General features: G+C 34.2%; 1 protein-coding gene across 1 annotated transcript; it reads right to left on the bottom strand.

Annotated features, from left to right (window-relative positions):
• Positions 1-215: 215 nt before the first annotated feature.
• LOC128993653 (26S proteasome non-ATPase regulatory subunit 10-like) lies at positions 216-12,111 on the bottom strand. The gene is made up of 5 exons (XM_054417714.1): positions 11,841-12,111; positions 6,661-6,759; positions 4,403-4,549; positions 2,917-3,086; positions 216-440 (listed from the first exon to the last, which is right to left on the bottom strand). The coding sequence occupies exons 1-5, from the start codon at positions 11,949-11,951 to the stop codon at positions 290-292; spliced, it is 678 nt and encodes a 225-aa protein (XP_054273689.1). The 5' UTR covers positions 11,952-12,111; the 3' UTR covers positions 216-289.
• Positions 12,112-14,462: the final 2,351 nt, after the last annotated feature.

Genomic DNA, 14,462 nt, shown 5'->3' with positions numbered 1-14,462 from the left:
CCTCTCAACTTCCACTGATTCGTCCACCGTTTATTTGAGATGAGCCTCTCTCACCAATATTTACCACCCTCTCAACTTCCACTGATTCGTCCACCGTATATTTTAGATGAGGTCCAATCATTACCACAACAATAATAATGATTTGTTACCTCATAACACTTGTAATATTAATACTACATCCATGATGCCTACAAACAGTAAACAAAATCTCTATGTGAAAAAAGCAAATTTATTCGAAAATAAATAACAATTTACAAAAGGATCCTGAAAGTTATACAATTTAATCTTTTTACTGAACAAGCGTTCTCAATTGCCGAGCAAGGTCAAAACTTGCGAGGTCTATAGGTGTCTTTTTCTCTTTGTTCTCGACGTCGAGGCGAGCTCCTTTCTCGATCAGCAGCCTGGCTACTTCACCTCTGTCTTCCTCACAACTCAGATGTCTGTAACAATATAGAATAGAATCTTAACGATGTTGCCTGTAATATGATACAAATCAAGTTGCACACCATATTAATTATTAAATCCCTGAAACACATATTTTAAAATAGACTATATAAAGTTACGAGGGGGTTAAGGGTTGATGTTGGGTTAAAAGAGTTGAAAGTTTCCCATTACAGTAAACCAGGATTTAAATGTTCGCATTATTCTTATTCATATAACTCTTTCGTATCACAAGTTGTGGCATTTAAGCCACGATTTTGGCGATTACTGTCGATTGATTGACTGTTACGACAAAACCGTTTGTGTAGGAACCGACAACTGAACCCCTTAATTTAACCATTTAACCAGAGGTGACAATTTACCTCGAATCACAGTCCCAAAGAGCCAGCTTTGACGATTATTAATAATAATTTAATCATTTTAACTACAGAAATAGTATTGTCTTTGAATATATACAATAATTACTAATCAGTCAACTGGACACAACGTAAACTAAGAATTGAGCAAAATATTGATATTCAAAGGTAACACTGGAAATTAAAATAAGCATTTTTAACTACAGAATTTGAAAAGAACATCATGGAAATTTAGAGTAATTACATATCTACCACCGTACCTCTCATGGGGCCTTACCCCATACCCAGCTCCTAGCACACGTCCATGTTCTTCGTTCGACGGCAGCACCTTAAGACACTCCAACTCAAAATTTTGGTTATTTTTGTTACCCTAGCTATTTTTTGTAGAACGATGAGCTATCATCAGGGAGAGGTTCTTTGCCAGCCGATTTAATGAGTGGGGTTGTGTCTTAACAAAAGTTTATTATGATATTGTATTCTCTTTATTTATATCTAGAGAGATGAGAGCGTGCCCCTACAATAATAAGTCAAGAGTTTATGCTGTAACAATTAAATATTTAATCAACAAATTTATTAAATCTAACATTCAGTCTTATTAAATAATTATCACAGTGATCTTTCTCACTAACAATTCACAAACATTTAACAATTCATAAATATTTAACTTGAAATTGAAAAAAAAATATCTACTTTAAATTATATCACAAAATATTAATGACTCAACAATTCCCTAACTCGCAATAATGTAACCCCTGAGAAAGAAATTAAGTTTTGCTAATAAAAACCCTAATATGTAGTTTAATTTGCCAACTTTCAGCTCTTACCAACTCCAGCACAAAGCCGAGTGTAGTGTTTGCCGAATGTAGCTTTGAGGACTCTACTCTTCCAGCTAAAAAGCCGAGTTAACAAGAGAGAAGTCTTCCCTCTTTCAAAAATACCGCCCTGCCATGATACCGGAGTACGTACCGCGCAGAAAAAACTATATGACGTAATGTGATTGTTTTACTTCCTCTCACTCAATTCTCAAACCGGGCCGGGTGTCGATGTCTGTCAAATGTCATGTCCTGGAGGTTATGTTATTGATGATTGTAAATAATAGACATCCGTATAAGGTTATTCTTAATATGAATTTAAGTAATCTCACTGTAATTAAAACAAATCACAGCTATAGGATAATTTAAATAAAAGAATGATTAGTCGGAGTCTAATTTAATTACGGCCTTTGATGAAAGTAAAAGTTGTATCGGCAGACGTTAAAATATTGAAACGGTAAGTGTACGTATTGTAGGTTATCTCAACTTAGTCAATAATGAAATTTAACTTAAATCTGTTATTAATTAGAGAGGTATTTATTAGAATTTTAATTATTATTACCTTGAAATTGCAAAGCATCAAGAGGATCGGTGTTTATTGCAACTGTACAACAACCTAGGCTATTTGGAATAAAGTCTTTCATTGGTTATTGTTTGAGCCTATTAGAAAGCTTGATAGTAATCTAAATTTGGTTAATTGAGTAGGCCTATTATATTATTATTACGGCGGTAAATTTTGGTAACGTCGTAACCTAGACAGCTTAGATTGATGGTTAACTCTACTCACCTGACGTGCTCGCCGCGCTTGCGCGAGCACTATCGTGAGTTAAGAGTGCCTTCTTGGCGGGACATTTGAGTTAGGTGGATCAGGCTGTGGTGGTTAAGCTCCACAAAGTTTTTGACAAGTTAGGTCGACAAATTTAAGAGGATAATCTTACAATGATAATTTGTTGACAGCTAAAATATCTCTCCACTATGCATTATATTTTTGTGCAAGTATTTAGGGCAACTTGTCAATGTGCAGTTTCAAAAATATTTCTTCTTTTAGTAAAAAAAATACATAATCTCATCCTTTTGGGGTATTAAAAAAAAGTCAGCCTAACTTAATCCAAATTTTATTTTTAATGCACAGGCTTTTCACTCAATGTGAAAATCTAGTTCTAGTTTCCTTGATTCGTTCCGAGACTTAATAACTGAAAAATCCCAACTATTGGTTGAATACGCAATTAATTGTCTTAAACACACCAACTGCGGTGATAGAAACTGATATAGTTTGGTTTTTAAAATTTCTATAACTTAACACTTACAGGGGTGTGTTTCCCTCACGATCTCTTGCGTCAATTTCAATGTTGTTTCTCCCTAGCAACAATGTCACGACCTGAAGATGGCCGATGGAGCTTGCGCGATGGAGAGGTCGGGCGCCTCGCACGTCTTCGATGTTTACCTCAGCGCCTTCATCCAGAAGCAGCTTAACAATCTGCAAAAACTACTTGGTTAAAACCTCAAGAAAAATAACAAATAATTCATATTTGGAACAACAAAAATTTAAGGAAAGCGATATGTCCTATTCAGGAGACAGATTATTGTCATGTAACAAAAGTCTCAAGTCCAGAAATTCAGCAAAAAAATTTAAAAGTGATACCTATATAATCTATTTAAGATTTGTGAAAAATAATACTGTAGGCTATGTTATATTGCAGTGTGCATTGGGACAGTCATAATTTTGTGAAATAATTTTTCAGGAATGCCACACAAGTGAGGGACCAAGCGACAAACCTCGCGGAAGACTGTACATAATATTTTGGAGAGTGGAACTAAGATGGTTTGATATTAGGAAGAATCGATTTCTATATCTCACATGATTGTTTTTAAAACATATTTAGTATTCTTCAACTGGTTATCATCACACAATAGTAACCAGAATAGTAACCAATTCGAAGCTGTATTCTGACTAATACTCACTACCTGATGTTTCAAACAGCTGCAAAATATTTGTCTCATTGACAATCATGCTGGGTGTTTCTCACAATATATTTTGGGACCTTATTCACAAACTCGTTAGTTATAATTTGTCGATGTATATTTTATTGGACCTAAATATTTCTACTTTTAGTAGAGAAGAAAATTATTTTAACATTAAGTATTAAATAAATAGTTTGCTTACTCTCAGGGGTCCAAACAAACGTTGGAACAATTTGTTCTATTACTTGGTCCATTGTTCCCTCTAAACAAGGATTTTTTTTACCTAAGTAGGGCCTACTTAAAGGCCTAAATTATAAAATGAAAGAAAACAAAAATGCTAACCTAGGCGTTACGTTAAGTTAGGTTAGGAACTGTAGTCAGTTTAACATTTCAATATAACAACAAATGTAGGCCTATGTATAAAATCTTGTTTAAGTTTACTAAAAATTCGATAATTTTGGCACTTGAGAAGAATTTTTCATGATTTTCTGGGTGAATTTGACACTAGACAAAGTACAAAATTTTGTGATTTTCAGCGTTTTAGACCGTAATCCTCAGGGTGAAATGGGTGTTCCTCCCTTACGTGTCAGAAGGAAAAGAATTATCAAAACAGTACATAGCCTTAAGGGAGAAAATTTTTTTCAAAATTCATTTGGAGCCCCAAAAAACAAATACCAAAAATAATCCCAAAAATACCAAAAATAATGGTATTTGTTTGGCTAAACAAATACCAAATAAATAAGATAGGTCTAACATCATCTAGGTCTATCACGTTTGTGTTCTTACAGGGGATGGAGCAGAAGTAAATTTACTTAGAACTAAAACACATACATCTTTCCATCCCTTGGACGCAGCATACTGCAGTGGAGAATGTCCCTGGATGTTTCTAGAGTTTACGTTGGCTCCAGCGGAGACTAACAAACGCACAACATCGTAGCGGCCAGCCGATGACGCCAGGATCAGAGGAGTCATATGCATCTAAAACATGTTTTAATGAGACATTCATTTCCCTTACAATATCTTAAGAAGTTGTCATTAAGTACTACACGCTTCATATCAACTGCCACATCTTAGGTACAATGTTTGATTCTCAAAGGTAAAATTAAACTAACACTAAACACATGTTGACAGATAATTATGCCGATCTACAAAAAACAGACACACATTTACATTTTAAATACACACTTAAATACACAGACTCTTTGACCTTCCGTCGGGCGCATTCATTTTCAAACACCAAAGGGCACTCACGGAAGTTACCTTCAGGAGTACGAAAACTATACAATGATGAGTAAAATACCCCCGCCGCAGCAAACCTGCCGTCTAAGCGAATTTCCATTTGGCCGAATTGATTTTCAATTGATCTATTTAAATAACATTAGGTTTAACGAGTACCTAGGTTTGCTGCTACAAGGAAACTAATAAAGTAGTGTGTTTTTAGTAAAATATTGATAGCTTACTATAAAATAAATAAATTTACCAAGTTTGATCAAAATATATCCATAAACAAGCAAACTACAACATTTTACAATATTCTCCATAAGAATAACATGGGAATTTTAAATTTACCATTTTTTTAGTTTTCTCTGTAACCAATAACCGTACAAAAACACTTTGATATACTGAATTGTTTGTTTTTTTAAGCTCTTTAAGAAGGTTTAGAGAAAAATTAAGAAATTTTGTGTTTTGAGGGTAAAAAGTGAGAAAAACCAATTTTTACCCCATAAAACCCCCCATAAAACCCTGTTCCCATGGTCCGATCATGCTGGATCGCGAACTCATTCAAGTTTATCCCGCCTTACACCTTCAAACCAAATTTCATCAAAATCGGATAAAAATTACTCAAGTTATCGTGTTCACGGACACATATATATATATATATATATATATATATATATATATATATATACATATATAAAAATTTGAACGAATGGTGTTTTTGGCCTCTGGGGACATTAAAATGAAAAAGTAAATCGGTCCCGGGCCTAAGTCTTACCATGAGACCTACGGTAATAGCTACTTCCCTATAGGGAAATTCGCTAAAAACGCTTAATAGCAATAAAACTGTAAGAAAAACATTTTTTATGAGTTATTACACAATTACTCAAGTCCTATATAAAATATAAAATGTTATATTAAACAATACAAATACGTAAGTGTTGTGGATAAAAAAGACTTACTTTTTAATTTTTATACATATACAAGACTATAGTATAAAATTAGAAAAAAATTTCATTAGGTAGTGTATGACATAATAACACATATGGTCTTATGAAAAAAATCATTTTATAGGATAACTTATTTTGTCAAGGCTTTTAGAAAAAATGCACTAGTGGATAAATAAAGCACCTATAGACTGATGAAAAAATCATTTGTTAGAGACCTACTCATTTTGTCATAGTTCTTTTCCTTGAAAAAAAAGTTCACAAACAAACGGGGCAGTAGGCCTTTCCACTTAATGTTGTTCCCTGTCCTCCCTTTCAACACTAGCAAACAATCTCGCTATTCGTTCTGCTTCATTCGTTTAATAATATCGATAAATAAGGTCAAATACAAGGGCACACACGGAACTAGGTAGGCCTAGCCAGTGTTGGGAATGATATCCCGGAGGAAACTCGTTGCATCACAGGGCGCACACGGAAGCTACTTCCAGTAGAGACGCAAACCACACCACAAGGTCGACTGACAATTTGAAAAGGTGTAAGAGTAGCCGAAACCGATCCCGGGAAAGAGAAGCGTGAGTTACGGCAGGCGACAACCTTGCCAAACACAAACTATTGTTTTATAAAAAAAATTTTGTGACCCAGAGGTAACTTCCGTGATAAGCCCGATGGAAGGTTAAACAAGTCAAACCAATGGAATGACTTAGAGCTATAACAACTGTTATGATCCAGTCAACTTGGTCAGCAACGACAAATAAGTTTAACTTAAGGTATAAAATAGAATTTTGGACCCTAGCACATTCTGCGACTGGCTCACATAACTTATTATTTTTAAATACAAAATTGGCATCAGCTGGTCCATATAGATGGGATGTCTACTTCCAGTATCCAATAGTCAATTATATAACCTACGGTAAGCCTACTTACGTCATCTTGTGGATCCACTGAAGAACCTTGACTAAGTAAGTGTCTCACAATTTCACAATGACCCCCAAGTGCTGCCCAGTGAATCAGCAATCGTTCATTCTGTACAAAAAGTTGATCGGTAAAGTTTTGTTATTTTTATGAGGGCTAAAACAGATTGTTATGTCACTCAACAGATTTTGTTTTCGACATTGGTATTTTGGTGACTAACAATGTATCAACTGGTCACATATGTGCGCTTGTAGGAATTGTCTTCAGGGAGCAAACCATTACGTTATTTCAAGGATTAGTGGGAAAGAAAAGGTTCTTCCCCACAAACAAGTTAAGCACCGTGCGCGCTGAGTCGACTACGGCTCGTCCTTACTTATCTAGCTCCGGCGTAATACCCATGCAATGCACCGGCCTTCTCCGTTCGACACCGGCCAGAAACTCGTGTTCACCAGCCTAGTGTTGCTGTCAGTGTACACGGTCAGCTGTACATGATTATAACAATTTTATGATTTGTCGAAATGGTTGTACAAATGTTCATACGTCCGCACTACCTCTATCAACTTCTCATCAAAACACCAAGACATGGTTTGATTAGGAAACGTCAAACGAAACAAGATACAAGACGCCAGAGCAATCACCACGTGCGGACAATGTCTGCTGAAGGGAGGAATGAGTCATTTCCGATCCCCTCACTAATCCGGCGGGATGCCTCGGTTGCTCCTAGAACCGACCGACGCCGAAGCCGACTTGCTCCCTATTGGGCATGCCTAGCCAGACCGGTGTAGTGCGCGGCGTCTCATTTGATTACGAGTATTTTTACATTTTAAAATGACCGTAGTCGACTTAGTGCGCAACGTGCTTTAGCCTTGAAATAATGTGATTTTTTGCTGGCTATAGCATGGAGATTTGAAAAACATCTAAAACATAGGCTTCTCATTTTTCCCAACAATCTGTTTAATTTCCTACATATCATACAGCAGTGAATTTTTGTTTATTATTTCTTAGGAGGGGTCATTAATTAAAATTTAATAATTAGGTAGCGTTTGCCTAGCAACGCATAATAATTAAGTAGCGAATGTAGGCTTACAATAGATAAATCTCTTTATTAATAGTTAACAAAGAATATAGCCTAATTGTATATAGGCCAGTCTATAATAAATAGCGATAATAATAAATAACAATATTTGTTGACGGACTATTATTGTTATTTTTGAGGTGTTGCCTTCCGGATTACTCAACAAATACTAATCTAGAGGTTAAATACCTTGTTGCCAACGTAATCCTTGGTAGACTTAATTGCTACCGGTTTCGACACACTTATGGTGTCATTGTCAAGCCTAGACGTGGTTTTTTGCTCCTAGGAGGTCATCATAAAGTCTTCAAAAACACATAACGAGACGAACAAATAACAAAAACGAACACGAACACGAACCCGCAGCCACGCCGTGAGTTGTATGGCCATTCGTTAAAATGTGTGTTCGTGTTCGTTTTTGTTATTTGTTCGTCTCGTTATGTGTTTTTGAAGACTTTATGACGACCTCCTAGGAGCGAAAACCACGTCTAGGCTTGACAATGACACCATAAGTGTGTCGAAACCGGTAGCAATTAAGTCTACCAAGGATTACGTTGGCAACAAGGTATTTAACCTCTAGATTAGTATTATTGTTAACTTATTTATTATTAGGCCCTACTGCTAACTTATTTACTACAGACTGGACTACAATTTTATATTCTTTGTTAACTGCTTATAAATATTGATCTATTGTTAGTCTAAATTTGCTCAAGTTTAGTTAAGTTTGTTGTCATGTTATTCCTATTAATTAATTAGGCTAAGACAAAGTCACATTGTATATTTGGCTTAACTCTTGCTTTCTTTATTTATTTATAGTAATCTTGGAAATGAACTGTTTTATTGTAAAAATTGTAAATTGGTTTGTTTGGACCGTTGGTAGTGAACCAAATAAAAGAACTGTAACATTTTTACAGGAAATGCTGATTTTGACCTTATTTTCCATCATCGTTCTTTTATTTATTTATTTTACTCAGTATACCGCATTTTCCATTTTATGCGGATTTTCAATTTGTTGTTTATTCATTTTATTAACCCTAGCAGTGGCCAATGTTAGAAGTGGGGAATGGCCAACCCATTTTGGCGATTTTGCAGACCTTTTTTTGAAAATTCGTAAAAATTCAACCGTACAAGTAAACCTAGCCAACCTCATATTCATTTTGTTCGGAAAGAACAGGAGAATCTTGAAATAGTAATATCATAATGATTTAGACAGTGTATTTTATCGATAAAGTGAAAAAAATAAAAAAATTTGAATTTTTTTTTTTGAAATTTCAAAAGCGGCCTTGGTATTTTTTTTCTACGGATTTCTTTATGGGAAATTCATTATATACATTTTGTAGAAAATCTAATTCCCTACATAGAAATATATAACATGTTAGGAAAATATTTTTTTTTTTATAAGTTTTTGGGGCGAAATATAATGACAAACGGAGAACCGAAAAAATTGAGAACCGTACAGTGTTAGTTTATGTTGTAAAAAGTTCTATAATACATGTGTATACTAATAATGATATATACATGTTTGTAAAGCTAATGAAGTAAGGAATCAAAAAAAGTCATAAAGTTTATGGTAAAAATAATTTTTTACCTATAAACATACGTATATAAAATAATGTTTATATATTTTAGCGATTTCTCGAAAAACAAAATTCACAGTACTTAGTATACAACTTTTGTACCAAATTTTTTTACTTCAAACCAACATAATAATCTTGTAGTGTATTCAATTACCAACATAAAAATGTATAACATGTTAGAAATATTTTTTTTGTAGGTACGTAATAGGGACATAATAATACAATAACCGCAAAACCGCAAATAAGTGTAAACTATAGCCTACAGTGTTTGCTTGTGTTGTGAAACATTATGTAGGCTGATGATATGTAGCCTACATATTTGTAAAGCCAATGAAGTAAGGAATCCAAAAAAGTCATAAGTATGATGGTAAAAAGTTATTTTCACCTATGATTATGTAGGCCTATCAATTTGAGAACGTTTTGAATTTTTTGCGCATTTCGAGAAAATGGAGTGTACAGTATTTAGTAGCCTATATAATTTTTTACCAAATTTTTTACACCCAAACCAATATAAACATGTTGTAGTGTATTCATTTACCTTTATAAAAATGTATAACACCTTGGGTAAATCATTATAACCCCTCTGAATGTCAGAATCGTCATTTTTGGACATGATGCTAACAAAATAGCCTACAGTAGTAGGCCTATTTAGTATAGGCTATAACTTTTTTACAAAATTGTTTACCCCCGAACCATTATAAACATGTTGTAGTGTATTCATTTACCTTTATAAAAATGTATAACACCTTGGGTATATCATTATATAGGTACAACAATCTCTGAATGTCAGAATCGTCATTTTAGGACATGATGCTAACAAAATACAACCTTTTATGAACACTATTCCACACAATTCAGTAATATTTATGCATGAAGATAACTGTTATACACACACACAACACTTCACTTACACTAACACTACGAACTAATAACATATTTAGTAATAAATCGCGGATAAAACTATTACGGCAACAACACAAACAAACAATGGCAATACAAGACAGCTGACAGACTGTGGCAGTAATGACTCACTTCCGTCGTCTACATCACTGTCTACATGCGAGCATACAGAAATAACCCTGAGTGCAGGGCTGCCACTCTCTGAATCTAAATTTCTTCCTCTTCAAAATGATATACTATATGACTAGTAATAATAACTTTCACTGTATATAATTCGTATTTTCCATACTGTCACCAGACGACTGTTGGCCATTTGTTAGAAATTTCGAAAACAGCTGTTTTCATAAAATCGTACCGATTGTGCAATCAATATTTAGTTATAAATATCACTACCACAATGAAGATAAAATCAATGGCTATCCAGTGGTATCACCCGCAACATCCCAAGACGAAAATTACCCGAGCAGGGTAATGCCAAACAAGACGTGTTTTGCCAGTTCCCAAGTGTCGGCTGCAAAAGTCGTACCGCGCCAAAATTTCATTTGATTTCTAATCGTCGTGACATTGTTATATACCTGCTACAGGGTTTGTTTATGTAATCAAATGAAAGTTCAGAATGTGATCTTTCGAATGGTATATATATTATTCTAATCTGAGTTGATTGTAAGTGTTTTTTTTACCGTTAAAAAAATTTCGGCCCATACCGTAACCAGACGACTTTGGCCATTCTAAGCATCAACCTCATACCGTAACCAGACGACGGTTGGCCACTGCTAGGGTTAAAACTGCCACTACCGGTACACTATTATCATAATGGGACATAACGGTTACATGGTCAAAACCTTAGCTAAGCCACTCGGTTAAGTGAAGAGAAGTAAATGAATTCCTTCCTCAATTTTCATAATCCAGTCCCCAGATCCAGATTAAATATGTCCGAAATAGAGGTGTTTATTAATGTTAATTAATTTTAATCAAATAATACATAAGTTATAGCCTACATAAATTAACATTATTACCTTTCTAAGTGTGGGTTGTTAGGGTAATAGTTAGGCTACATTAAAATGGCATATAATCAATCAATAAATGTGAATTTTGCTTATTAACTTCGATTTTACAGTGTAAACATTGTTGGCTAGTGCAGATTCAATGTTCCTAATAAAACATTAAAATAAACTTCAAAAAATCGTAGTAAATTTAGTTTTTGTGGCAGCAGAAAAATTTGTGCACCATTATTTTCAGGTCAAAATCTAGTTTCTAATGATATATAACTTACTATAGAACGCTTGGTCACCCTCAAGTAAATAATTACCGAAAATCGCTTAGTCGGCAGGTTTGCTGCAGCGGAGGTATTTAATATCAAACCCGATAAATATCAATATAGGCTAGGCCTATTTCAATATTTATCGTTATTTATACAAATCGTAGGTAGCCTACTCTGCGGAAGTGTACCAAAACAATTCATTTTCAAGATGACTATAACATAAAGTAGGTTTATTATTTAATATGAAAGTTAAGTTAGGTTATCTTAGAGATGATTAATAAGAGAAGCTTTTAAGGTAAGGAATTGTGAATTATTTTTCAACTCAATATGGATTACCGATAAAATAATATGTAAATAAATGGACATAAGTAATTCAACTTACGGAATCTTTAATAGAAATAAGAGACTTGTCACTATTTAAAAATTGGATAACCTCATCCGCCCTTCCTTCATAAACATCGGCGAATAGCTTTGCTTTCTTTTTGTCATCCATGATAACTACTTGTATAAATACTTTGTCAATTCCTTCACAACTCAACTCCAAAAGCGGAGAAGTTAGTAGTTATTAGTTAACTGTAACAAACACTTTTTTATGGCGAAATATATATGACTTGCAATTTAACACTAAGACCTCAACAGAAACAGATAACACAATAAATAACAATAACAACAACACAAAATACAAGGAGAGCACAAGTTCACATGTACAGAAACCTTATACTGACGTCATAAATATCGAATGTATATATCGATTGTACCGGGTGGTTACGGGTTTTTCTTCGGAATGTAAGTATCGGTTGCACCGAATAAGTAAGGGTTTTTTTGTAACACTTTATTTGACGAATTGAATACTCTCGGTAGTTTATCCATTATAAATCAAATAGTAGAAATACAATAATATTCGTTACAGGCTGGGAATTCTTAGTATTCATAACGTCCTGTGAACTCAAGTTTTTATTTTATAAGTCAGGTAAATACGAAAACAATTGCAAACATCTTATGGATGTTCAATCCAAAGTATCAGTAATTATTTTATTCCCAGCCTGTAACGAATATTATTGTATTTCTACTATTTGATTTATAATGGATAAACTACCGAGAGTATTAAATTCGTCAAATAAAGTGTAAAAAAAACCCTTTACTTATTCGGTGCAACCGATACTTACATTCTGAAGAAAAACCCGTAACCACCCGGTACAATCGATATATACATTCGATATTTATGACGTCAGTATAAGGTTTCTGTACATGTGAACTTGTGCTCTCCAAAATACAAACACAAAAACAAACAAAAACAAACAAACAAACTACAAAAATCACAGACATGAGAAATGGTGCTACACAATCCCTAGTTAGCTGTTGATCATGAATATCCTCGCCCCAGTAAACCTGCATACTCAGTGAATTTAAATTTTATTTGACTGGATTTAACTTAAATATTTTCATAAGCATCACATAATTTATTCCACACTTTAATAACATTAGATTTATCGAGTACTTGACTTTGCTACGGGTAAGGTAAACGATTTTTGACCAAATGTAGTTTATAAAGTTTAAAAGTTTGTCATTAGTTAAATTTGGCTGACCTCTGTTATATTATTTTAAATTTCAGATATTGTCAGTCTGATAATGGCATGGCCAATGCACATTGGCACTTGTTATTTTAGCCAAATAAATTAGCTATCGAGGAATTGAACTAACCGTTGAAAATTATATAATCCACAAAGTGGATCGAATTTAAATAAACGGTATCAGCATTCTGACACATACTTTCCCCCATAAGTTTGTCAACAACCTTTATCATGTGTAAGCAGTGAGTATAAATATACGGAAATGGTATTCGTAAAATTTTGTTCATTTAAAGGACTAAAACATACTAAATTTTTATCAAAATCACTCGGGCCATTTTTGGGAAATGTTTTTCGTTATTTTATGGGGTTATTATGGGAAAATGACATAATTTACAATAACTTTTGAACCGTAATATTTACAGAAATGGGATTTGTACTATTTTGTTCAGAATTTTAAGGGCTACAACATTCTAAATTTTTATCAAAATCGTTCGGGCCTGGAGTGTGGTAACTGTTTATGAAGATTAGGCTAAGGCATCCGCATTCCTAAAATTCTATGGGAAGGGAGGGAAACAGGTCCGCGATGTAGGAAGAGGTGAAAGAAGTAGTAAGGTGAGCAGTGTGGAGTGTGGGAACTGGAAACCGTTTGTAGAAGTTTTAATGTATCTGCAATGCTGAAATACTATGAGAAATTGGGAAATGTTGTGTTTCGAGGGTCAAAAGTGAGAAAAAACAATTTTTACCTCATAAAACCCCCCGTAAAGCCCCGTTCCCATGGTCCGATCGTGCTGGTTCGCGAACTCATTCAAGTTTATCCCATGGCTGGTCTAGTTTATCGATACATTTTATATCAAACTTGGCAAATCTTTTTTTTATAAAACACACTTTATTATCATAACTGTTAGTAGCAGCATAGACTAACCAACACAAGTAGACTTCTCATCCCATTGTAAATTTTAAAGCTCGTTTTTCATATCTAGTTCATTCATGTACGCCACACTGGGCGCTAGTGTTGACGAAATTTTGTTTCTATTATTTTAGGGTTAATTTCTTGTTTGTGCTTTACTGTTTGGTTAAATAACTAGGGGACAATTTATTGTTTATGATTAGATCGTATTATTTGGTTAAACGAGATTTTAAATGACTGTATTAACGGGAAACAAATTGTAAACAAAACACGACCTCTACATAAACCGTACAGAACTAACCATAAAATTGTCTTTAGCTGTTCCATTAGGATGAGAAATCTGTTTTATCTATGGTAGCAGCGTATGTTTTATCTATGGTAGCAGTAAACCTACATACTGCCTTTAAGTGTCGATGCTAATGGCTATCGATGCTATGAGACACCCTATCTAGCCACGGCCACCTTGGGCGGCCGTGTGGATGAGTTGTATGGTGCTGCATGTTTAAACAATCTGCTGGTAAATAAA

Source organism: Macrosteles quadrilineatus, unplaced genomic scaffold, assembly GCF_028750875.1.
Source record: "Macrosteles quadrilineatus isolate MER2022 unplaced genomic scaffold, UCM_ALF_1.0 Scaffold_1__1_contigs__length_201487025, whole genome shotgun sequence".
In the NCBI taxonomy this organism is placed as follows: domain Eukaryota; kingdom Metazoa; phylum Arthropoda; class Insecta; order Hemiptera; family Cicadellidae; genus Macrosteles; species Macrosteles quadrilineatus.
This window is presented reverse-complemented; position numbering and strand designations above follow the sequence as displayed.